The 26,248-nt window shown below is 41.7% G+C and overlaps 1 protein-coding gene across 8 annotated transcripts; it reads left to right on the top strand.

Annotated features, from left to right (window-relative positions):
* pax3b (paired box 3b) lies at positions 1–26,054 on the top strand. 8 transcript variants are annotated; one of them, XM_026192138.1, is made up of 9 exons: positions 1–500; positions 974–1,209; positions 1,372–1,426; positions 1,888–2,031; positions 16,969–17,168; positions 17,854–18,019; positions 18,337–18,548; positions 22,117–22,396; positions 25,941–26,054. In XM_026192138.1, the coding sequence occupies exons 1-9, from the start codon at positions 416–418 to the stop codon at positions 25,973–25,975; spliced, it is 1,413 nt and encodes a 470-aa protein (XP_026047923.1). In that variant the 5' UTR covers positions 1–415; the 3' UTR covers positions 25,976–26,054. The 8 variants fall into 8 exon arrangements, with proteins under 8 accessions (XP_026047923.1, XP_026047919.1, XP_026047924.1 ...); XM_026192134.1 differs by having other exon boundaries at positions 1,372–1,498; XM_026192139.1 differs by having other exon boundaries at positions 1,369–1,426; positions 18,340–18,548; positions 22,117–22,401.
* The last annotated feature ends 194 nt before the right edge of the window (positions 26,055–26,248 follow it).

The following is a 26,248-nucleotide window of genomic DNA, read 5'->3' as shown; positions in this document are numbered from 1 at the left end:
CAGAAGAGCTCCGCTACTTTTGACGGGCTGCTCTCACTTTGAACCGGTGTCAACAAACAACAACAACATATTTCTCCCGGGCTACACCGCCTTAGCACCCGCGTTTCTCAGAAAACCTCAATACCGGCGATTAAAACCAACAGAATGAGAAACATACTCTTTTAACGACCCCCAAATCACGCTCTGCCTTTTTTCCTCGTCAAATTTGCCTCATCAGAGGCTCGTGGTTGTCCCGGGACGGTGCTTGGCTTTAGCACGAGCACGGCTAACTTTTCTCCGAAGCTACACAGGATAAATTTCGGGGAAAATTCTCACAGTCGACGGGGAAACCTTTGTAACAACGTCCACCTGCCGCTCGGTCGGTGCTAGAGCAGCTGGAGGAGGTGGTTCCTGCAGTCGTTGGGGTGTCGGTGGTATGACTGCGTTGGCGGGGTCAATACCCAGGATGATGCGACCCTCGCTGACCCAGAACTATCCCCGCAGCGGCTTCCCTCTGGAAGGTAAAAGGACGCACTAGTGGCTGAAGATTTTCTGCGTTTGAGAGCTAGTTAGCAAAAAGGCACTATTGTTTTTATACAGTCATGTCCCAAAGCTCAGCTCCAAGACAGGAATTAGAGGTTATATACCTATAAAATAGCCCCACATCTCAATTGACAGATATTTAACATTTGTATTAGGTTTTATTAATTATTTTTAACAATGTTTTCACATTTTTGTACTTTTTTGTTCAAATTTATCCTTTAAAAAACTTTAGGCCATTTTAATTTTCATAAATATTTGCCCCACTCCGATAACATAATCAGCTCTATTCTTTGTCAAGTGGAGCATTTGTCGCCTCCCTTTTTTTTTTTGCTGTTTATAGCCTATATAATTAATGCTATAATTATATATTATTTATATATTATTTTTGCGTCTTTGCTAAACTTGCCCTCTCTGTGGTGACCAGTTCTCGTAATATTTTGATTCAATCCAGTGTCTACACCGCTGGGTCAAGGCCGAGTCAACCAGCTCGGAGGAGTTTTCATAAATGGCAGACCTTTGCCCAACCACATCCGCCATAAGATCGTAGAGATGGCCCACCATGGAATCAGGCCGTGTGTCATCTCCCGACAGCTCCGTGTCTCCCACGGCTGCGTGTCCAAAATCCTCTGCCGGTACCAGGAGACCGGCTCCATCAGACCCGGGGCCATCGGAGGCAGCAAACCCAAGGTAGGGACCGGAGTCTCTTTGATCCAAATTCGTGTAAGGGTGTTTGACGTAGATTCATTTTAGTAACCTGTTGATTTTTAGTGATAATAGAGTCATGTGCCTTGTGCCCCAAGGGCCACAACAAGTGAATAAACACAGCGACTTTTCTGACCTTTGAAGCAGGGGACATCGCCGGACGTAGAGAGGAGAATAGAAGAATACAAGCGGGAAAACCCGGGTATGTTTAGCTGGGAGATTCGGGATAAATTACTGAAGGATGGGATTTGTGACCGCAACAACGTTCCGTCAGGTAAAAAATAAAAATAAAAAGTCAGAAAAGAACAGAGTGTGCCTACTAGCTACACTTTTTCAAAAATTTTACTTTATTATTATCAGTTGTTTTTATTTGTATTTTCCCCCAACATTTAATTACTAAATCTACATCCTGATAAAAATATTTTGAATTTGGAAAATAAAACAATAAATAAACGGCAACTTTTCAACTTTTTAAGATTTCTGACAAACCAATTTATTCCAGATTGTTGTTTTTGATACTTTAACTATTAGTTATTCATTTATTCCACTTCTTAAAACAATTCATATCATACATTAATTTTACTTCCAGACTTAAAAATATTTACTGTAATTATTTAATTATTTTTACTAACTGCTTTCCTTTATCTTAACGTACTTTCACAGTGAGCGCCATCAGTCGCATAATGCGGAGTAAGTTTGGGGGAAAAGGCGACGAAGAAGAGGATGAAGATGAAATTGAGAAGAAAGAGTTGGAGGACAACGAGCGGAGGGCCAAACACAGCATTGAAGGCATCTTAGGAGACAGATGTGAGTGAACTCTCCCAGCTGTTATTGTTTTTGTTCTTGCGAAAGAAAATAAGTGAAACGACTTATCTTTTTTCATATCAGTGAGCTTGATTAGAAACATTAGAGCTCAGCAGAATCCCGTTTGATCAGATACGGTCTCAGTTTGCTGCAGTCATTTCAAGATGGGAAGTTGCCTATCAGTGTAGTGAAAGTGGAAACACCCGCCTATATTCTGTGTTGTTGTAATTAAAGGGGGCATACGCTATCATGATCTCCACAACAGCCTCCACACCTCCAACCTGTTGAGCTGTGTGTAAAATAACATTGCTTCATTTGGTGGTGAACTGGCCTTGTCTGTGAAGCTGCTGCTTGCTGTAAAGTTGCTGTGTGTGGGTGGAGAAAGTGTGTGCGTGGAGCTTTGTTAGGAATTCTTTATCGACCATATCTCTTCGCTAATGCTTTTCCCATGAGGCCGTACCGTAAATCAAACAGCAGGTGATGGCTCTGTGCGGGAAAAAAGTAAGAATGTGTGTGTGTGTGTGTGTGTGTGTGTGTGTGTGTGTGTGTGTGTGTGTGTGTGTGTGTGTGTGTGTGGTTTAAAAGCAATGTGGGGCTCAATAGCCGCGTTACAGTAACTGCATATTATTATGCACATATTTCAAAAACTCCTGTGTACTTATGGAGCGTCATAAATCCACGCAGCACTTGTAAGAGCAGTGTCTTCATGCAATATAGAAACATAATTGGAGTTATGCAGTAATTTGATCTTTTTTTTAATAATGTAACCAATCGATCTTTATTGGTGCTGCAAAATGCTGTCGACTATAAACATTAAATAAATAAAGAAGAAAAGTAAGCACCTGTTGGAAAAGTCTCACAATCTGCGGAGAAATTCGAGTGTTATGAAAATAATTAATAAATAGATAGTTTTTTTTCTTTTTGAATTTTTTTTTTAAAATTGGAAGTTAATTACTTTTATTACTTTTTTTTAAGTAGTTGTTAAGTGAATGAAACATGGCATATTCCCCTGCCTGCAGTCGCACTCAGACAGAAGCCTAATTGGAGATTAGTGACGTTTGAGGTTTGGGGTATCATTACTTCATAGCTGCATAAGGTCCAGTTAACTACCTCATTTGCAATGTCATCACTTTACCTTTAAGCTGCGTCATTAGAGTGGAAATTCGTTTTATTTGGTACCTTCCCAACTATTACTGCGCATATGCAGCTTCACTCCTAAAAAGGCCTGTAATGTGGTAATGTGCGTGTCAGCCTTTACTCGGTGAAATCACTTTAAACATTTTCTTCCTGGAAAAATTCATTATAATTTTAACTATCACTCAGAGGGTCGGTTAAATTGAAACGAGGCATATAATTCAGGAGAGAAACACTACGAATGATGGATGTCCGCTCCATTTATCCCCATCTTTCTATGGAACTGGCGGCATTATAACGAAACCTTTATTTACCGGCTGCTTTCATAATCAAGCTATTACTATCTATCAGCCGTTTGGCACCAAATGCTAGAATGCGTTGCTTATTACAAAAGTACGACAGTTTCCATTGCCTTTCCTACCACTTATTAAATCAGTTTAAGCCGCCAAATGTCAACATTTAACCCACTGTTTCCCTCTAAGCACTCGCTCGCTGTCTGCGTCGGGGGAGGACAGATAAAGGTCTCTGGTTTGAGGAGACAAAATGTCCCCCAGATGAGTTGATCAAACATTTGTTCAACGGTTTCCATCTCCTCACAAAGGCACGCCTCGCGCGCACAACGGGACGCTCAGGGATGAACTTGGGAGACAAAGGCGTGAGAGTCTATTTGGGGCTCACGCTTGGGCTGCACGAGGACAAAAGGCCAGCTTGGAAACAGCTTTGGCCGGCGCAAAAGAAGTAGAAGGCAACCTGCTTATAATTCAGCCCGAGAAAGAAAAAAAATGTGGGGGGAGAGAGGAGAGCTTCTGCACAGAAAAGCCCAACGACGCACATTATGAGGCCGCAATGAAGGATGAATTATTCAGGGAGCGCTCCGGCGCGGTTTAGAGGGCCCGTTCACCGAGAGAAAATGGCCGTTTTCACCTACAAAATGTTTCCTTTTGGGGTCGGCTAAAAGGAGCCGGCTGCCATTCAGAATGACAATTAAGGCCTCTGAAATCCGCTCACGTATCGCCCGAAGTTGCGCGCTCGCTCCCAGAACCCGCGCGCGCACGCTGCCGCTCGCGTGTGCGCTGAAAGTGTACATTAAACATTTACAGTCGGTTAGCCACTTTGAAAGTAAGCTAACAAGTGGCACGCAGCAAGATGGAGCTAGTAAACCCGTAAACCAAAATAAAAGCGCATTAAAAATGAAGACGTAAAGATGCTTAGTTACAATTTTTGTGTTTAAATTATTTCTTTAAACTTTTGTTTCTTTTGGTCTGACTACAGTAAACTTTGAAGAAGTTTCTTGCTGTGTGCAACCCCACGCGCTTAAAGCAACATTGTCCCATTAAGCAGTATTTGATGAAGCGTAATCACCGCGTTTGTCATAATGTTCAGAATGTAATTGGTCAACAGTACAAAGTGGCCTTCTCCTCCTCGACGCATGAATTCCGTGTCCAGCCTGTAATACGCCATCCATTATCGATTCTTTGAGGAGTGCCGGCCTTGCCCCCTCGAACATCAATAATGTCTTCTAAATGATGTCGATATTGTGCTATGTCACATTTAATGATGGAGGGAGTGTATTAAAGAGTGTTTGCGGTGAATGGGGACCAATGTTCTCCCCGGAGAACCCCGATCTGGCCCGGAGCGCAGCTTCACAATGGTGCACCCCCCGGCCACCCGTCCTGCGCTGCGCACAGCTCCGAAAACCCTCCGCACCCCACTCCCCACCGCCCCCACCTCCTCTTCTACCCCCACTTGCTCCCCAAATCTCTTCAAGCAGATTAAATCGACCCTTTTATTTCATCTCACTTTCATCTGGAGAGCAACACCGCCCCTCTCCCTCTGTTTCCTACTCCTCTCTGTCTCTGTCCCTCAGCCCGCGGCGCTGAGCTCGTTTCATATCTGAGCCGCATCCTCCGGAGCGCACAAAGGAAAGTCAGTCCACTCTCTAAAGTTTTCTAATCAAGCTCTGTATTAACCGTTTGTGGGGTGATTGTGTATGGATTTATTGCAATTTCAAGCCTGATTTTAAAAGTTCCCATTTGTAAATGTCGCGGCTGCCCAGCTGTTTAAACTGGAGCAGCACATAGTGTCTTCGATCTCAGTGAACTGACATAAAGCGGTGGCAATAACACCATCACTGCCAACCGCGTTTTGTCCTTTAAAAAAAACCCCATGTTTCAACAAAAAGTCACATTTGTTGAAAAAGGTAGCTTTATTGCGTTAATCCCCTATTGGTAGTCATAGTCACAATGAAGGATTTAGACCTAATTTTAAAAGGTGAAATATATAAGCAGCCTGGTTCTAAACTAATTATATAAGGGCTTAAACACTAAGGTAAACATTTTCTTCCAAATTCCCATGCAACAAGGAAATTGAAACTAAAAGAAAGGTTCCCCGAAATCATAATGCCTCTTCTCTTTCAGAATAAATACATCCTTGATAGTAAAGTTGGCCATGCAGACCTGTCACTGGGCTGCACCAACCTCTCAGCCTCATAGTAATTAACCCTGGAGACAAAGTTAATGATTAAAACAGTCACAGTGCCCCCACCTCCTCCCTCCCCTGCTGCACATTTTCACAGTATATCTTTTGGAGTCCATACTTAGTTAGGTGAAATTAGCCAGATAATACAGTGGAGCCTTGTTGAGGGCCAATACATTTCCATTTAGGCTGGCCGTGTGTGCGCGTACACAACATGCATGCATACACACACACATTCCACTCTGCAATGCAAACAGTCAAAGGGATAACTTTATTTGGTGAAAGGGGATCCTGGAAAGGGCTAATTGAATAAGCCCGGGATCTTTGAAAAACCCCTACCATGGTGAGCGCAGTCATCATGTCATAATTAGGTTTATTGAGGCGCATTCCTTCAATCTGCCTCCATTCTGCCGGCCTCATTGTATCCGTGGCCTGGGCCAATGGCCGAGGGACAAAAGAGAACCGTGAGCAGACAATACATGAAAGAGCCATAAAGATTTAGCTGGCTTTGTCACAGAAACGGAGCAGGACTTTGTTTGTGTAAATAATGCGGGTGAAGGAGGGACTCGGGGTTTCTCTGCCACTTGGGGTGAAGATGGCGTGCTGCAAATGTGATACATGGGCAGACCCTGGACCAATGCCATGACTGGAGAAAACAACAGATCGAGGGGGAAGGAGTGAAGGAAAAAAGTGAAGGAGCTGAAGGGGAGGCAGAGGATGGGTCGAGAGGACATAAGCCTAAGGCTTTAGCTCAGGCAGACTTTTAACTTGAACTTTTGTATATAAACTATAGTTATTATCTAAAGATTATTTAAACTATCTATTTCAGTTCATGCCTATGCACGTCAGAACACTTAAGGCAGTGGGTGTGTGCTACCTTACGTAATAGACTAATTTCTTTCTTATTTCTGGCTGTTACAAAAAGGGTCAAATAAAATCTCAAAGTTGAAAACTTATTGTACTTTTCACTAAGCTGCTAAGCTGAAACAACAAGCCAGTCAGTCTGTAAACATACCTCAGATTCTCTCTTTTTAGCTTCACCGATGTGAGCGTCTGATGCTTTCCTCTATTTTGTTTAACTGTATATTAAACATATTTGTGTGTCTGGGTATAGATACAAATAAGACAGATGTGACCTTGGATTTTTCTAAAATTTGTAACGCACATGTTCTGATATTTCACAGACCAAAGTCATTAATCATAACTGCGAAATAATCAGTAAATGAAATTGTAGTTGTGAAATGTTAAAAACAAATAAAGACTTCAATTATAAAAAAAAAGTAAATGAAATTGTAATTAAAGTAACTGCCCTAATAACTTACCAGTTGCTGTTTTGTCATCAGATCTGACAAACACAGAACCAATAAGATCTCGATAGATCCTGTAGCTATTAGCTGTTAGTGGCCTGAGCCAAGTGTCTGGTGAAGAGGGCTCTGTCTGTCCACTGAAAGAATGAATGTGTCACTCAGTGAGTCCCTGGGCACGAGGGCAAAGGGGGGCACGAGGGCCAAGTGGTCGAGCACCAAATCACTCTCTTCTGCCCCGGGGCTCTCTCTGTCTCTCTTCTCCTCTCTTCTCCTTGCCCCGTACTCCTCCCTCTCTCGTGAGTTTTTTCTAATAAGCCCATGCATGATGACTATCCAAGCATGAAAACATAGTTATCTGCAAATGAATGGCCGCTCTATGCTTCATTAAAGCCTCTTTTTCCTTTCACACTCTTATTGTGACACTCTGATATCAATTCAAAGGGCAATTAATGAATGCACACCAACTTTGAAGTCAGGGTGATTTCTTAAAAGGGCGGGGCTTTTGAGTGTGTGCGCATGTATGTGTATAAGGGGGAAGGGGCAGTGGTGTGTGATGGGGTTTATTTGGGGTATTCCCCCTTCAAGACCCGCGGTAGCGCCCCAGCCTTCACCCGTGATGGACTAGCCACATTGAGCTGAGAGTGAGCAAGCCCCAAAGACGATTTGAAGGGAGTGAAAGAGTGAAAAGGCCCAGCGAAGGTCAAGTAGAATGGCTCGCCTTAGAATAAGGCCCCTCTTTATCTGCTGCAAGTATGCACTATAGGCACAACAGCTGGGGGGGTGAAAGGGGTAGAGAGGTTGTTTTTTAATGTGCATGAGTGTGTTAGTGTGCATCTCTGAGAAAATAAGGAGGAATGTGAGTGCATGTCTGTCCCTCTCATATATATATCTGTCTGTTTGGGAGATTGGATGTTTTTTAATGTGTGTGAGTCTGTGCATGTGCGCGTTATGGGGTTAAGGGTTGAGTGTCAAAGATGGCAGAGGCCAGTATATGCTGCTGATGGAGGGACAGGCAGCTGTCAATCACCTGACTGATGAAGCTTGACTTCTTCTTCACAGCTTTGTTAACTAATTAGCCCATGAGCTTTTGTGTTTGTGTTGGAAAAGAGGCTTTAAAATTGTGTTAAGGCTGCGGTCGTGCCCTGTGGGAATATGTTTTAGGAAAACTCTTAAACTTGAACAACTCGACACAGGATCGTTGAACAGATTTATCAGTATTGTCCCGTATACGCCCTGTGGCCTGCTTCGGGCCTGTCAGGGATTTAGTTTCATCACTTTGTATCTTTGAATCTTTGCCTGTTCAAAGAGTATGAGGAAGGCTTTAAAAACTTCAGTTATTTATGTAGAATCAAGATTTTGTTATTTTCCTGATTCAAATGGGTTAAAAATTAACTGCGCTTTCATTTTAAACATTAATATCAGTGTAGAATTTCATAATCAGTATTTTCCTAAAAAGCTATTTTGACTATAGAATTCTGTGTTTATGATAACTTCTAAATTCTTGGGATATAGCCAAAGAAAAAGCACATTTTTGCTCTGCATCAAATGCCAATATTATTTCAGAAAATCAACTTAATTGAGAAAAAACTTTTTAACTCTTTTTTCTTTTTGTTTAGCTCTTCAGGGTTTCTGGAAGCAAAGTTGTTAGACTTGGCAGTGGTAACCAGCATGAGAGACATAATTTATTTAACACTCTATCTTATTCATCTTATTTACCCTCTATCACACACATTGCTAACTGTGTGGTGGCTCAGATAGGGCAGTGGGGCTGTGTCAGGCTTAGAGGGAGACAGAGAGATAAAAGAGGTTTTATTTGTCCTTTCCAGCACGAAGAGAAGATGTGTAAATACATTTACTTAACCCTTGTTCACGTACAGCCGTGAATGAATTAGCCTACCTTAATTAGTGGACAGTGATGTCAGCTAAACAGGTCAAACAGAAGTCATAACATCTACCTGGGTCTTTATTCCTGTTGTTGTTTATGTGAGAGACAATAGTTTAATAAGGTACACTAGCTAACTGAACGGCTGTAACTTTTTCTTAATTATAAAATTGTAAAACACTGGCAGACACTCTTTGAGCACAAATTCGACGGTAAGACATCATCTAAAAAGGCCGATACTGGCCAGTACTGGTTTTAAATATGCAAATATCAGTGCATTTCTACAGACCGTGGTAGAACGTGTTGATTTCCAGCACAAGTTGCATTTGAGCAACATTTATGATGAAAAGAAATTAACCATATATAAGCTGTCTGAGTGAATGTACCACTGTGTAGAACCTGATTACAGGTATGTCCTTGTTCATACAGGGATTCACTGCCAAACCCAGAGTTCCTCTGTAATATTTACTATCTGAGGTAAAAAGTTGGAAACTCATGTCCACGTTCTCCCATAAAAAATGAATCAGTGCACAATTATGCAGCCTGTTGCTTCTAATCCATAATCTCACTAGATTTTATTATTCATGTTTTTTATACTTGAATTAAAATACAAAAACAACAGTAACACATGTCCATGGATTGTTTCTTTGCCTAATTTCTGTAGAAGAAAAATAGTTCTTGTGGTCTGCTTGTGCAGCGATGAAGATACTTCCTTGTCAGCAAAACAAAATTAATAAAAAAAAATTGCATATGGCTGTGAGGCCAGCTTACGTCCCCATTGACTGGAGCTGAGAGACATTTTCAAAAGTTAAAAGACAGAGAAGGAACTGCAGGGTCAGCGGGCTGTGGAGGGTCGCTCCCCCCTAACGTTACACAGGAAACGGGGTTAGAAACACATTTAGCCATAAATGACAGGTAGCCACTTCCTGATCCCCCCCTTGACATCCACAACAGCTCCCGTAAGTGTTGACTGACAGCATCTCCCTTTATTCCATTTTTCTGCACATAACAAGGCAGTGATTGATGACTGTTTGTCCTCGTGTGCCATTTATCTGTATATTCACATTTTAGCCAACACACACACACACACACACACACACACACACACACACACACACACACACACACACACACACACACACACACACACACACAGCTCTGGCTCATTTACAGGGCATCTGTGAAGGTTGAAACCTCCTCTTAGCAAGTCAAGTGAGATCATTCTCCTGCCACCCCTCCCTCTTGACTACCCGCATACAAAAAATACACACATGCACACATGCACAGTTTTTCTCAACCCATCAGAAAGAGTCGCAGATGGGTCCATAAGCTGTCAGTAAAGCCATTATCCATCCCAGCATCTGCCTGCCTTGACTTCTATATACTGTTTAATGCAGTCGGCCAGTCACTTAGTCCCCCTGCCGCTGAATAGGAGCAGCATGGTCGGCCCGCCCAAATAAATGCTGCGTTTGTCTCCTCTGCCTTTTGTTTTGTGGGTTTTTTTTTTTTTTTGGTGAGGGTGATGGGTGGGGGGTGCAATGTGTCAGAAGCTCAATTTACCCTCACTGTTAACCAAAGCCCCAGAAGAGCTATTGGGATGTCCAAAGAGGGGTGTAAATAGCCCACATATGGTCAGTCAATTCCCCCAAGTCCCAAAATCCACATTGGACACATCCCCATCAGCTCCTTCTCTCTCCGTCTCTCACGCACACAGGCGTGTATGCTCAGTGTGTACTGTGTGATGTCTCTGTGGACATATTTAAGCCTTTGTGTCCCCATCTGACTATCCCCCCTCCCTCCTAGAAATCCAGCAATGCTGAAGTCTTTCCAGTAGTGTGTTTCAGCTAAATCCCTCTCTTCTCCTCCTTTTTCTCCTCTTCTCTGGGATGGCGTTGCACGATGGGAGCCATTTTGGGGGGTTTTTTCCTTCTTTTTTTGGCTCTGAAAAAGTTGTTTTGGCCCGGAGTGCTGTGCCCTGTGTGCCTCTCAGGGCTTCAGTTTGGTTAAATTAAACAGTTTTCTTTTCTCCTCTAACCCCTTCCCACCCACACTCCCTCCCACTCCAACTGCTCCTCTCTTATTTTGCGGCTTAATGCTCCCCAGCTCCCAGACAAGCTCGCAGAGGCTACTTTTCCAGGACTTCTACTGCTCAGATAATTTTACCCTTTTAAGGCTCGTATTTTCTCAGATTTTGATGAACTGACAAGAGCTGGGACCGCATGCCTGTAGCCTTTAAGCCGAGGTGGAGCAAAAGTATACAGAGAGAAGTCAAGTGTTTACAGGGGCTATAAATACTGCATTTCAAGATATAGCATATGCATATGTACAGGGAGTGATATGAGAGTTAGAGTGGATAATTTGATTGGCTAAGGCTATTTGACGGTGCCAAAGCGATATGATCAGATCTTAGGGATAGCGAGGCGATGACGGCAAATGGGGCACTCCAAAACCACAGGTTTACAAGGTTGGAAAAGATCCGGGAAGCAGGGGAAAGGTTTCTCACCATCTAACCTTTCCTTGCTTCCTCCGTGAGTAGGAAAGGTAGGGTACACTATGTAGTGATGTTGCTCCGGTATTTTATTTTGTAATTACAAAGATCATGGTGGACTTGATCGGCTCTTTTAAGCCATGTGAGAAGGGCGAGTAATACTGGACACTGAATTAGGGACGCCTCAGGGCTGACAAGCTTGATTAACGTAGCTTTAAAAGCTTAGAATGAGGAGCGTACATGTGTGTGTGTGTGTGTATGTGTGTGTTTAAGAGCTCTTTAACCGAGCTGCAGGGTGTAGAGAGCTTTAGTGGTGGTTGGGTGACTGGCATCGTTCTTGGCACAGCTCTGCCTACAACAACACATGAACTGCCATCACCTGCCACTTTAATTTGCATGACATTACATTTTTAGCATTTAAGGGATGTGTTTGATTTCAGATCGTAAAAAGTGCCAAGAAATACATTTTAAATTTGAGATTTTTTCTTTCTTTTATGACGAACACGTCTCTCACAGTCAGCCTTTATCACCTAGGTGTTGTGGGTTTTATGACAATTATAGAATTGGTATATTTAACATGAAGTATACCTTAAGTAAAAAACAAAAAATGCAGGAATTCAAATCTGCTTTTGGAAACCGTTTTAATTATTTGAAAGGCAAACTAAAAGATAATGTAATACTGACTTCTGATTCTTTAAATTATTGTTGTAAATATATATTTACATGCAAAACATTTGTAATAATTGATTGCCACAAAGACTTTATTTCTAGACACAAAAGTCGATTTGCACTAACCATCCCAAATAACAGTATAAAAGGCACTGACTGTCGTTCATTAAATTTATAACGTTAATGCAAATTTTATTGCTAACAAAACGTAGCAAAGTTTACAAACTGTAGTAATTATGTCATTGTCAGATGTCATTAGTGTGTGAAAAAAATTTGCTTTATGAATTTTATCACAGATGATACGCATCAAGAACAATTACATTCTGATGACATCGGCAAACATAACATTTTAGATACACTATGCCTATAACCAAATGTTGTAGTTTTGTTATAAAGGATTTATTACTGGTCAGTGAGCCCGTCCTCTTTCCCTGTGCATCTAATACTACCTGATGGTGTTTTAATGGGACCAGTCTTAGGCTTAAATCCTCATATGTAAGTGCAGCAGGAAACCTTGGTGTCATATTTTAATATGATGAGTGTCCTGGTAATTTTTTAGCCTGCAGAGTTAATGTTTGGAATGGGCTTTTTAACACCCCAACCTGACCAAAATGATTAAATACATAAATAAATAACAGTTACAATGACAGCAGAGCGGCCATAACTGACATTTTACTGTAAATAGATATCTAATGTTTAATGTTTGTTTACAAAAAAAATCTGTTTTAACTTGACAATAACCATCCAGACAATGCAAACCATTTATTTACCAGTCAGAAAACATTTATACATATAATGTTATTGTGAAAGAAACAGCAATCAACTAAAGTTTAAGTTCACAATGACAATATGCCACGAGTGTCTTCTCCCAAATGTGTTCACATTGTTGTTTTTCACCACTAACATTCACAGTAAACTCAGTTTAAAGTCTTTTCCAAAGACATGTCATAAACAAACCTCACACAGTTGATTTCCATCTTAAGAGAGAGGCTCCATTTTGATTTCAAATGACATCTGACAACCAGCTGCACTGTTGCTTAAAACAAAGGAGACCTGTGGGAAGAGACAGAAGAGGTTTGGATCTTTTAGAACACATAAAAATAAAATCTGGGGAAATTGTTCGAAAGGGCACACCGTATTAAAAGACAAAACTGTGGATGTACTTTGCGTCTACCAACAACAACCAAGCAAACACAGATGCCCAGACAGACTATCCCCATGGGTACATTTACAAGCACAGCAACAGCCCCTGTTGCCTCCACTTCCCTTCTCACCCCCTCAGGTGCTCTTACAGTTCCCTCTGGAAGAAGGGGTGTTCTTTGGGGGGTAGGGGGGTTAGAATGCCCCCGGCTATACCCCCATCTATCCCACCCCAACCCCTCCAGCCCTCTGAGAAGCCTTTTCATGCCCCTCCCCAGCCCTTTCCAAGCTCCCCCGTGGGGCAGGTGACAGCCCTCCACTGTGAAGGGCTGAGGGAGCCATGACGGATTCCACAGATGGAGCGTGGAAATTGCCGGCAAAGACCTCAACTCTGTGGAGCAACAAAGAGCCCGAGAGTCAGAGGGAGAAATATGGGTGGAAAAGACAGAGAGAGAGAGAGAGATGGGAGACAAAGAGAGGGTGCGAGAGAGGGTGAGAAGGAGGGAGAGCGACTGAGAGAGAAGAGGGAGGAGAAGGTGGTGCTTGTTTAAGGAGGTCCGAAAAAGTGTGTGTTACGCTGCTGTGAAAAATGCTCAAGTCTGATGTTTTCTCAGCACTTTTTTTCACCTGTCACTACATGGTGCTGCTATTGTTTTGTTGCACTGACCAACACAGTTATCTCGTTGGATCTTAAGATCAACTGATACTACAATCCAACGAATCGAAATGAAACGAGCCAGCTTTGGTCCTCTCTGCAGGATTGTATCTCGACTAGATTCCCGAGACTTAAGAGGTGCCACACTGTCGCTTCTTTTGAAAAGTTCTTGAAACCCCGGTAGCGCTCATAACCGATAGGTAATTCCAAAGTGATTAAGGATTTTCCCGGGCTGCCTCAGCTTTCCCAAAACCCAAATCCCTGTGAAATGCCGAGGAACGTGCATGCTGGGGTGGAGTGGGGGAGGTGGTGGTGTTGGGGGCATTCCTTGTGGCCCTCCTCCACGCAAGAACTGGAGGGGGGAGGCTAAAAGAAGGCCTCGTCTCTTGTTTTTCAGCCGTCCTGTCCAAAAAAACTCCAAAGTGCCACATACCCCACACCCCGAATTCCTTCCTCGCCATCTGAAGCACAAAGTCCTCTAGTCATATAAAAAAGTTGGCCCTCAAATCCAGAGAGGTTTCGCCTCCAAAACTGTGACGAGCAAATGTAAGAAGTTCCAAAAACGGCTGTTATCTGAAACCACAGTTGCCGCAGTTTCGAACGATCGTGTCTTTGAGAAGTGCTGCAGTCTTTTTACGATGGCGAATTTCTAAACTCACAGGCAGACTGAAGAAGAGCTGGAAATCATAGAGAACAAAATTGCAGAAATATTCAGCAGCAGCTTAAGGCAATGTCTCCATTTCTCTTGCTGCCTCTTTGAAAATATTTTACTTATTGCCTCCCTCATGCTTGAATGTTTCTTTACCAATTTGCTCCTAATGCATGTTAAGTTGACTCCCACTGCTATTGGTGTTGTGAAGAGAAAATCGCCAAAGGGGGGCAGAGAGGATCAGTTTCACATGAGGGGCCCTGAGCTATTTGGATTCTCTTGTATTTTATTGTTGCTTCTGAGGGGGGAACTAATACAGTGTTGCACACAAAACTTCCCCTGTGCTGAGGGGGAATTAATTAAGTGTAACACAAAAAGTGGGCGCTTTGGCCTTGGTGAACTTAGAAGGGAGCCAATGAAGTGTTTGAAGTAAGTGTGTTAAAAAAACCCCAAACTGCTGGCTTATAGAGCGCAGCTCACAATGGAATTAATACTAATCTGAGACAGTGAGGAAAAGTAAAAACACACAAAAGCTGTCAAGACACATGATATCACCAGGCTCAGTCAGCCTGAAGATCACAGTGGGTGAAAAAGCAAAAATTTGCGTACATTTTTAGAAATAAAATTGTGTAACATATTAAGCAGGAATGGCAAACAGTTCAGTGATCAGAGCTTCTCTAATGGGAGGATTTGCAGTTCATAAGGTTTAATGTTTGTTTTCGATCAACAGTGCTGGGCAGGATTACTTAAAAAAAACCAAACAACTAAAAACACCTGTTGAATTCAATGATTTTGTTAAAAAGTATTGAGGAAAGTAACCCTTTGCATTCAGTTTTGTCCAAAGAACGTGTACCCTGTAGTCGATTTACCTCTGAGTTTATTGATTTGATCTAATTCCATAGTGAGTTAATTTTGGTAGCGTCTCCTCGATCCCAGAATGAGAGCTTTAGCTAAAAGCTACCTGTTGTATTTCCAGGACTCTGCTTCTCTGCTAAAGAATATGAAGTAGAGCTAATTAGCAACTAACAATATTATTATCACAAAGTAATCTGAATACTTTGACAGTGTGACGCCCATCTTCTCTGCTCTCTTACTGGCTGACCTGACTGACACAACTGTATGATTGGATACATTTAACTAGTTTCCAGCTGCGGACCAAGCAGTCAGATGAAGACAGAAATACTTCCACACAGTCTATAGTCTTTTTGCCACAACAAAAATAACAAGGAAACGTGATAGTATATTTAAAGTAAATGATTAATTTTGAAAAAGTTCTCCAACATGTTTAGTCAAGGAGTAACTTTATTTATAAAAGAATTATCTGGTCCCATTTTTCACAGGTTGGCATGTTGACTTAATAAGACACCTGCTACTACAGTGAGTAAAACTGATGTTAGATTTATCGTGCTTCATTTCCAACTGCATTAACTTCGATAGATTGTGACTCACACGGTCATTGTTATATATGCTCACTCTTCTCTTTTCATTCATAAAATTGTTACTTTTGACCGATGAAAACTGGATTCTCTAAATGTTTCTCATCCATTTTGACTTTGTAGTCATGAAGCTTTTACTGAAAAAAATCTGGGGATGCTTTTGCAATAATACATTTCAAACAGGCAGATTATTCATTGAATGAGTCAGTGAGTAATCTATCTGTTGTTCAGTGAATTACGTCACACAACCAGGCATGATACACATTCACATTTTCCTCCCAATATCAGTGTTATAAGTGCTATATCCAGCCCTGTTCTAATTATAAGTCTTTTTATGGGTTAGTTTTAATCAAATCAACACATGTCATCCAATGTTTTGTCACCATTATAAAATCACACAGCCTAGTTTACAGCAGGCACTTCACTGACTTGTATCTGAGGGACTTGTGGAATCGTAGTTTTGTGCATGTCGACTGACAGGAAAAAGGAGACATTGTTAACAGCAGTTGCTGCATAGCGTCCCTTTGGATCATAAAGCGGCAATCACCTGACTGAAAAGACAGTTTGCCTTTCATCGAGTCAGCTTGCTTCTGGCCATTCAGGCTACTGTCCATACACTCACACCCTCACACACTTGAAGAATGGCCCCTGGATCCAAATTAGCCTTTTGTGTGGCTTTTAGTACACCGGTCCCCCTGTGGTGCTCTGGGAATCATGTCCGATGGGATTATTCCTTAGGCTTGGAATATTCCTTCTGAATGGAGGTCTGTTTGGCTGTTTGTGTGTGTGATTGTGTGGGTGTGTAAAGAAGTTGAACCCCCCCAACACACACACACACACATTTTCTATAAGCAACATAAACAAAGGACAACAGATGGCAAATAAGTGAGCATTTCCCAATCCTGCTGAAGGTGATATCTCTTCCTTATCATAAATAAAGGTTTTTAGACTTTAATCTCAGTTGGTTTGTGCAGCAACAGGAATTCAGGTGTTCACTTTATGTTTTCTAGAGAGACCATAATTCGGCTTTCAATGTGTCATAAGGTAAGACTAATGGACCTGTTCTTAAGGCTGTCTTCTTTTATTTTCTCCTATGTCTGAGCAGCCAGTCACTCAGATGAGGGTTCAGATGTAGAGTCAGAGCCTGATCTGCCGCTGAAAAGGAAGCAGCGGCGCAGTCGGACCACCTTCACTGCAGAGCAACTGGAAGAACTGGAGCGGGCCTTTGAAAGAACACACTACCCTGACATCTACACCAGAGAGGAGCTCGCTCAGAGGGCCAAGCTCACGGAGGCCAGGGTGCAGGTATGAGCAGGCACATGCGTGCACGGTCAGGATCTACAAAAAAAAAAATTCTCTCTCTTTTTCAGCTTTTCAACCCTACAGAACCATGAAAGCCACGACCTAACATTGCCATACATTAAACATCCCTCTGAAACAGACGTAAACTTTGTGGCTTTATACACACTCTAACCATTTAAAGGCAACCTGCTGATCTCTCTTTGCTCCATACAATAGCACAAACTTACCCTTTGCTCCCAGGGGCCCAATCTGTACTTTCCTATTTCTAATGTGAAGTCCAGTAAATTCTCCTCCATGGGCTCCATATGTGAAATGTAAACACTCCCAGCATGAGCTCCGTCCATATGGGCACAGTATGTCAGCTCAACCAGCCGTGTTATACACGCACACACAGACTTTTTCTCTCACATTGCTTCCCACCTTCGTTTTCAACTTCACACCCTGAAAATGTTTCTCCGTGTATTTGTGAATATGTTTGTGTTTGTACCATTCAAAATATTTGTAATCATCACAACAGCTCGTAAAGGTGTTACATTATTACCTTTATATGGTAGATTCTACTGTAGTAGATGGGTTGCACACACACACACACACACACACACACACACACACACACACACACACACACACACACACACACACACACACACACACACTGACTGAACATCATCATTGTGATGTCTTCTAGGTGTGGTTCAGCAACAGGCGAGCAAGATGGAGGAAGCAAGCTGGAGCCAATCAACTGATGGCATTTAATCACCTCATTCCAGGGGGTTTCCCACCATCAGCCATGTCCAGCATCCAGCCCTACCAGCTCTCTGACAGCAGCTACCCCCCCTCATCCATAGCCCAAGGTATTGTTAAATTTTGAATGCAGTGCTCTTGGTGTTGGGTTGTTCTTTTTCAAATTAATATATAAAAAATGTTGTTTTCCAAAATTCCTATATATTATGTTGGTATTAAAAACATACTTTACATATCTTTTATTCTGGCATTTTTCACGTGGAAGGTTATATTGACAGCATCAGTTTTGCTTTTACTTAAGTGAAAATTCAGTATAGATCTCTGAAGTCTGCCTGGAGGATATGTTATAGTTTTAATTTCACTTTCAGGCATCCAAATCACTTCTCCCAAACAATGTTTACTCTAACTCCATCTTTCCTGCTTCCAGTAGTGTCAGAGCCACCCAGCACAGTGCACCGCCCCCAGCCTCTGCCTCCCTCCTCGGGCCACCAGGCCTCCGGCGGACAAGGAGAAGGAGGCTCTGCTTACTGCCTCGCCTCCGGACGCCACTCCTTCTCAGGCTACTCAGACAGCTTTGTGAGCCCTGGAGCACCAACCAATCCCATGAATGCTTCCATAGGGAATGGGCTCTCTCCACAGGTGAGACACAAGGTAGAAATATTTGGAGGTATGTGTGGTGATTAATTACTGACATTAAACAAGAACTTATATCAAGCAGTGTAAAAAGCACCGACGTTCTTGGATTCCTGATTTTGTTTTTAGAGAATAAGGAACAAACTAATCAGTGAGGTAAGACTGCTTCACTCGTGCTCATTATACTTTATCATATTTAGGGAAAATAAAAACCTTGACTCTTATAGTAAATTACACATAGTGACATTTAGTTTGGGATTAAATTAACCCATAAGAACCCACGGTGTCACCGCCCCTTTACACATTGAAAAAAGTTCCTGTTAAAGTTTGAACTTTGACCCTCCATAGTTTTCCTGACAGTAAAAATGGGTCTGCGCTGTCATGGGTTAGTTCAAGGGAAACAGCATAATTAAGAAGGTGCTTCTTCTGACTTGATGTTTTTAGGTTGGGAGATGGAGATCGTGTTACATACTGTATCTGGGGAGAATTAAATCTGAACATGACTTCAAAGAGTTGAACTCAAGTTGAGAAGCATGTGACGTGAGCTTTAAAAGTCTCAACCAAGTTGCAAAAACATAAAAAAGCAGCGTTACTTCTTTCTGATTCCAGTTTGCACCATAGCTTCAAGGCTCTCCGCTCAGTGGCTGATGGGTCACTTGCTGCTGAGGGAGATAAGTGCGAAGACTCAAGAAGCACAGAGGACAAGTGAACGTGTGACAAATGAGAAGTGAAAAGACAATTACAGTCAATTATCGGGCATGAAGTCCCAAGGTCTCTGCATCTAGACAGAGGGCGCAGCAGAGGAGACAGAGGAGTCAGAGAGCCTAACAGGCATAAAATGAGATTTTAGCCTGGTGGAGGCTCAGAGAACAGGCCACAGCAGTGTGAAGATGGAGACACTCGCAAAGATATACACGCAGATTCACATAATTACACACACACACACACACACACACACACACACACACACACACACACACACACACACACACACACACACACACGGTGTAGATAATTGATCAACTCCATAACATTCAGAGGATCACTTAAGGATTTTGCAACATCTTTTACACAAATATTACATGTCATGGTCAAGTGGCATGTCTAAGTTAACTCTTCAATCTTGTGTTTAGATTGGAGGATTTATTACTGCATTTTTTAGGATTTTCAAATACATCATGCAAGGAACTAAAGCCAATTTATTCGCAAATGACTCACAGTAATTTTGCTAGGAATGCACAAATTATGTAATTCTGGGCTGACACGGACACCAATGTTCAAAATAATCATTTGGCCGTTATTTTATCTTTTAGTTTAGATTATATTTATTATTATTATAATTTCCAGCTCCGTGCCAAGGAAACAAAGACACGTCAACCGTTAAAGAATACTGAACTTTTTAAAACTTTTTAGCTCTTGATTCTAATATATTTTAACATTTAGCCAGAACAAGAAGGATGCGATACAGCAAAGAAATATCAGCCACTGACATCAGTAAATAGATCAGTGCTAATATTTGGCTGATCTCAGCATTGATAGTAAAATGATCTGAATATACGCAGGTAAACTGAGGGAGCATGTGGAAGAGCTTTTAGTTTTGCATACATCACACATACTTTTAGATGTTTAGCCGTTCTCCTGCGCAGATAAGACGTGCACAAAATAAAATACTGTGCACACGTAGACAGCGTGGTCATGTGTGCATGTGCATGCACCGAACCTTAAACTACAGCTGCAAGGAAGCCTTCTCATGATTGCATTCTTAAAATGTTTGCTTCAACATTCTTCCGCGCGAAAGCAAAGGTTCTAATTTTATTTGTATATATTTCGTACGGACGGGAAGGAATGCCCCATCTTAGACATTTCCCCCATCCTGACATTCTTCCCTACTAAACCCTGATTTAGGCCGCTGGCAACGGCAGCGCTCCAAAATAAAACACCCTGGATGGGGCAGCCCCCTAGTGAGGTAGGGAGAAAGGGGAAGGATGGTAGCTAGAAGTTTGGTTAAAACAGCAAAAGCATGAAAGTCATCAGAGTAGAATTCATTCACTCACGGGGCAGGTATTCCTGCTCGTTGTGGTTTGATTTGGCCGTGTTGTCTCCCCGATCTCTGTGTGCTTAAATCGAACTTTTCAAATGCAGGTTAATTCTTTAGGAAAATGTTACCAGGCACAGGAGGAAACACAACTCCCCTCTCAAAATCAACTTGGACTCCTCCACTCACCTCCCCTACTTGGGAAATGATTTAAGCAGGACCATGTGTGTATGTGAATGTAGAATAATATGTCACTTAGAGGACCAGGAGGACGCAGAGTGGTGTACCTGCTTCTGATTAGGACAACTGGAAGAGCCTTGAGGCCTTTGCGTGGTTGAGAAGGAGGTGGGATATGATACATTTAGAGGTAGCAGGTTCAGTTAGAGTTAATTTCATAAGTGATAAGGTCAGTCTATTCCTTATTTATGGTTTACCATGGATTTTGTTAACAAACAGGTAAATTCAAAGAGTGAGCGAAGAGAGTCGTGATATCAGGTCTGTTTTGAAGCCAGTTGAAACACTTCACCCCGCAGCTCTTTTCCATTCTTTGCTGGCCAAGGACTATTCCCCCCAAATTTGATTATCTGGTCGCTAATAAAGACCAGGTCAAGAGCTAACGGAGATCTGAACCTGGAAATCTATTCGGAGGGTTTGAACGGAGCTGAGCTCACACAGACCTTTCTTTTGTGTTGTCTTTGTCAGCATATCTCTCTTGGAGATAAGTTGTTATCTTATGCCATGGGTTTTGGAGCAGTGTCAAAAGGGAATTTTAGAATAAGTAGAGCCAAAGATCAGAAACAAATTGCTTAATTCTTCCTTTCTGGTGCTATCTCAGTATGAGACAGGCTCGCTGGCAGCCTTTTGATGTATGCGACAGGGGGATTTCCTTACTTTGGGTTGGTGTTGGTCTTAGTGTCTGTGGTGTTTTGTACTCGAGAAACTACAGATATTTAAGCTGTTATAGTGGTTTATCAGAAACAATAAAAGAAAAAGAAAACATGTCTTCCACCCCTTTGGTATTAGAAAATAGGGGTTAAGGTGCTAATCACTGAAAGTTTGAAAATCACTTTGACATTTTAAAGTTTGCCATGCTGATAACGCATTATGTTCCAATGATTACACCTATCTGAGCAAACCACTGGGAGGTGACACATATATGGTCTTCCGCTTATTACCAAGATGAATAATCTGCCACACTAACATTTCATTATGGCCGCCCCTCCCTGAGCCTGGTTCTGCTGGCGGTTTCTTCCTGTTAAAAGGGAGTTTTTTTCCCCCACTGTCGCCTAAGTGCTTCCTCGTAGGGGGTGATATGATTGTTGGGTTTTTCTCTGTATGTATTATTGTAGGGTCTACCTTCCAATATAAAGTGCCTTGAGATGACTGTTGTTGTGATTTGGCGCTATATAAATAAAATTGAATTGAATTGAATTCAGATCCTACCAACGTTAGAGGCGGTCTCAGTACTCGTATTTAAAAATGAACACATAACTAATCTGATTTTCATTCCTCTCCTCTTCTTTGCATTTTTCTAATCAGGTGATGGGTCTTCTGAACCCAGGCGGTGTGCCGCATCAGCCCCAAAGTGACTACGCCATCTCTCCACTGACAGGCGGCCTCGAGCCGCCGGCCGGCATGGCTGCCAGCTGCAGCCAGCGGATGGATCACATCAAGGGCTTGGAGGGTCTCACCAGCGTTCCCTCCATGTCAGCTCTGCCCTCACTGCCAAGCTCCCAGTCCTACTGCCCCCCATCCTACAGCTCACCGGGCTACACCGTCGACCATGTGGCATCCTACCAGTACAGCCAGTACGGACAAAGTAAGGTCAATAAACTTCACCTTTTTTATTCCTACCTTTTAGTTAATAATGCATTAAAATGCCATTATTTAGACATGGTTCCTGTTTTTGCAGTTTTTTTAATGCAATTGCGTAAAAAACAAAGATAACAATAACACAAAGACAGACACACTTATGTGTTATGGAAAAAGTATTCAGTCTTGACTCTATTACAAGTAAAAAGCCTGTATTTCCAAAACCCTGATTGTGAGCACCGGTGCAGCAGTCTTTTCTTCCCTGCTTAATTGTCTAATAAAGGCGTAAAAGTAAGCAGTATTTTAAGATTATAGATGCATACATTGACAGATCAGAATTTAAATACTTTGTAAAATCTTAGAAATTAGTTGTATTTTATAAAGTGATTTTGTGTTTCGTGTGTACAGCATTAAAACATGCAGAGTCAGAAAAGTATGAATAAATAAATACAGAGGAATGAAAAATACAGTATCCTGCAGTAAAATATGGTGTATTTTCATGTCTATGCTTTTCTTAGGACTTTGAGATCATGTAACTAAAGAACAACAAAAACCACAGAGTTGTGTTTATTTTGAATCTAGCGTATGGCTTTCAGTAACTCTCCAGTTTTCTTGTCCAAACTGCTGACTGGTTTTATTGTGGCCTTTTACTTACATATGAAAACATTTGAGCCAAATCAGGCGTTACAGTGTATGATTATGGAGTACGCTGATAGTTCAGTGGTCTCAGGTCTACCCTGTAACCACAGATTGGTTCCTTTCCTTCCACAAATGGAAAAAAAAACGCTCTTGTACATACAGGACGCAGGTAGCTGTAGCACTGCTTGTTAACATTTTGCGGGTCCAGTTATGCAGTTTCAAGTGTTGGGGTTAATTGTGCAAATCTGATTCCATCTAAGAGGAGATTGGGCCGGTGCTGAGACTGAACTCTGCGGTGAAGTACACTGCAGAGTCAGCTTGCATCAGGGTAAAGGACAGCAGCAGCGGAGCCCTCCTCAGACTGTTAGTCCTCAGAGAATACCTGGAGTGAGGGTCTTTTCACTTCGCATTACTGTTACCTGAAGGGTTAAAATCAACTTCAAACACATCTCCCTCTAACTTTGGAAGGCAACATCGTTTTCCGTCACAGCGTGATTACAGCGGCCGCCGTTTCCAATTTTGCTCCACAGGGGGTTGACCAATCAGTTTCATCCATTGACCTTGTGGCAACCTCAATACAACTGGGTCCTTCAAAGAGCATGGCAACGGTCCAACAAGTCTGACTCTGTGTAGCTCTGTGGGGCGGCGGGTATCAAATGAATATCTAACTTAATATCCGATAGCAGCAAATGTCTAATGAAATATCTCGGTCTGATATCTTAAAGCGGACAGAATAAAGAATTAGTGCGACACACATGATGAACCGCTAACATGTAGCTCTGTGCGCTTACATACACACAGACCTCCAAATGCAACCCCCCCCTCCACACACACACACACGCACCTCGGCAGCGATACAAGGCTGAGCAGTCCATCTTGATGTGATTAATCAGTGTGACTGGATAGCCGGTGTGTGGTTGGGTTTGGATCTGCAGAGGAAAGGTCCTTTCTGGGGGTGGACGGATCCTAATAGCCTCTGGCAGGGCGGCGATTAGAAACAGGTGCTAGGACTGAGGTCAGCTGGGGAAGCAGTGTTGAACAGTGCTGCTCCAGGTTCCAGAGCAGTATGAAAAAACTGGTCCACACACTGTTGCACATTTTGACAACACGTTAGCTCTCACTGGACCGCCTCACGGAAATTACAGCGGTAATCCATGAAGCACTTGTTTGGTTTTATTTATGTAATGTCTCTGTTGCTAAGCAGACATTTCTGTGGTGCTTTTTGCAAAGGTCACCTGTCATTTTCTTTACCTGTTAGGCTGTGGTGCCAGTTACAGCTCACTTTGGGAAAAAATGGACACATCTCACATAAAACATCTCTTCCTGTGTATTAGGAAAGGCCTCCAATCAGAATTAGTCTGAAAACTGTTCCATAACAAACAAGTCACGGAGACCCAGGGCGCTCATCGACCCATAAAAACGTCTTTGTTTGTTGAACCGATGACATTTCTCAAAAATCTTCAGAGCTACTGTTTTCTGTGCTCTGTTCATTAAGTCTTATTTCCATTATATCTTTCATATGTAATCGGCCCTTAAAAACAAAGCCAGTTTGTTCCTTAGCGTTTGGTTTTTAACATACATACTCGGTTATAGAGGAGCCTATACACACAGGTGCTAATCAATGACAAAAATTAATGATAAAATTCTATTATAACAAAAAGCTGCGGCCAATTAGACATTTTTGATTTTCATATAGATACATATAATGCTGAAATACTGGTATTGCAACATAGCTATGTTAGGTAGTTAGGTAGCTACCTGATTCCGCTGGCGGCACATATCAGTGTTTTCAATGAAACTTGCAGCGGCTCTAAATAGCCTCTCCAAACAATTCGACTTATCAGAATCACTACTTTATAATTCTCTGTGGGCACGCTCGTCCGATGAGTGAGTGTGAGTGAATGGCAAGGACAGTTGACAGGCTTACAGAAGAAAAGAAAAAACTACTAAAAAGATCAGAACACTGGAAAAATAATCTGAGAGCTAATAAATGGACCATTTGGTTTATGTATGTATACAAAATTAAAGACATTAAAGTGACAATTCTAAGGCCTTTTTTATAGTTTCTAAGATATTGGGATATATATTTAATAAGTCTTGTAGTGTATTGAGTATTACAACGTCTCTGTGTCACATTAATAACCACATATTGTAACATTATTGCGAGGTGCTCTGGGATTCTCTGCCCTGTTTGTACATCACACTCAATAAATAAGTGCAACACAAATAAAAAAAAATTCTGCTAATTACAAAATGTCGTTTCTGGGAGTCGGAAGAAGAATTTAAACCAGCATGCTATTATTATTATTATTATTATTATTATTATTATTATTATTATTATTATTATATTATTATTCGCCTCTGTCAGTGCGCCCCAGGGCGGCTGTGGCTACAATGTAGCTTGCCATCACCAGTGTGTGAATGGGTGCGTGAATGGGTGGATGACTGAATGTGTAAAGTGCTTTGGGGTCCTTAGGGATTAGAAAAGCGCTATACAAATACAGGCCATTTATTATTATTATTATTATTATTATTATTAATAATAATAATAATAATAATAATAATAATAATAATAATAATAATATTGGTGCTTAAATACATGATCTACATGTAAATTCTTCCATTAAATTTCACTTTAATAATTAGTTTATAGTTTAGTTTCCCTCTGCACATACCTACACTTCTCACATCTCTCTGCGCTGACCCAACACCACAAACCACTGTTGTCACATGCGATGCTAACAACAGCCATATGTTGGCAGAACTGGACGTAAAAACACATGCCCAAAATTTATTGCAGCCATATATCTCTTTTATTGTATTTCCACTTCATTTGTTTTTTTAAATTCACTTTTTCCAGGTAATAATTCAACAACTGTTTCATCCTTTGTTTCTTTTCTTTTCTTTTACAGGTACCCTTCCTTATCTGAGGCCTGAAATCACCTGATGAGCAGCTTCAAGATTCACTGAAGGCCCCACAAGAGTGTGCGTGTGTGTGTGTGTGTGTGTGTGTGTGTGTGTGTGTGTGTGTGTGTGTGTGTGTGTGTGTGTGTGTGTGTGTGCGTGTGTGTGTGTGTGTGAGGGAGAGAGAGAGAGTGTACGTAGTGACAGAAATATTTGAATATCTGGACCAAATTTGTTTTACCATTTACTGTCTACTACAGGATGTTACTTAATTCTCTTTGGAGGATGAATGGACAAAAAAACAAAAAGAAGGGAC

The sequence above is a fragment of the Astatotilapia calliptera genome, chromosome 14 (assembly GCF_900246225.1).
Source record: "Astatotilapia calliptera chromosome 14, fAstCal1.2, whole genome shotgun sequence".
NCBI classification, from domain to species: Eukaryota; Metazoa; Chordata; class Actinopteri; order Cichliformes; family Cichlidae; genus Astatotilapia; species Astatotilapia calliptera.
The sequence above is the reverse complement of the archived record's forward strand: the minus strand, read 5'-3'. Positions and strand labels throughout refer to the sequence as shown.

What these genes read in the sequence shown, in the direction of transcription:
- pax3b (XM_026192130.1), top strand. Translation starts at nt 416, where the DNA reads ATGACTGCGTTGGCGGGGTCAATACCCAGGATGATGCGACCCTCGCTG. An exon ending in TCGGAGGCAGCAAACCCAAG is followed by an intron (nt 1,210 to 1,368) that starts GTAGGGACCGGA and finishes TGACCTTTGAAG; the next exon opens with CAGGGGACATCGCCGGACGT. An exon ending in CCGCAACAACGTTCCGTCAG is followed by an intron (nt 1,499 to 1,887) that starts GTAAAAAATAAA and finishes GTACTTTCACAG; the next exon opens with TGAGCGCCATCAGTCGCATA.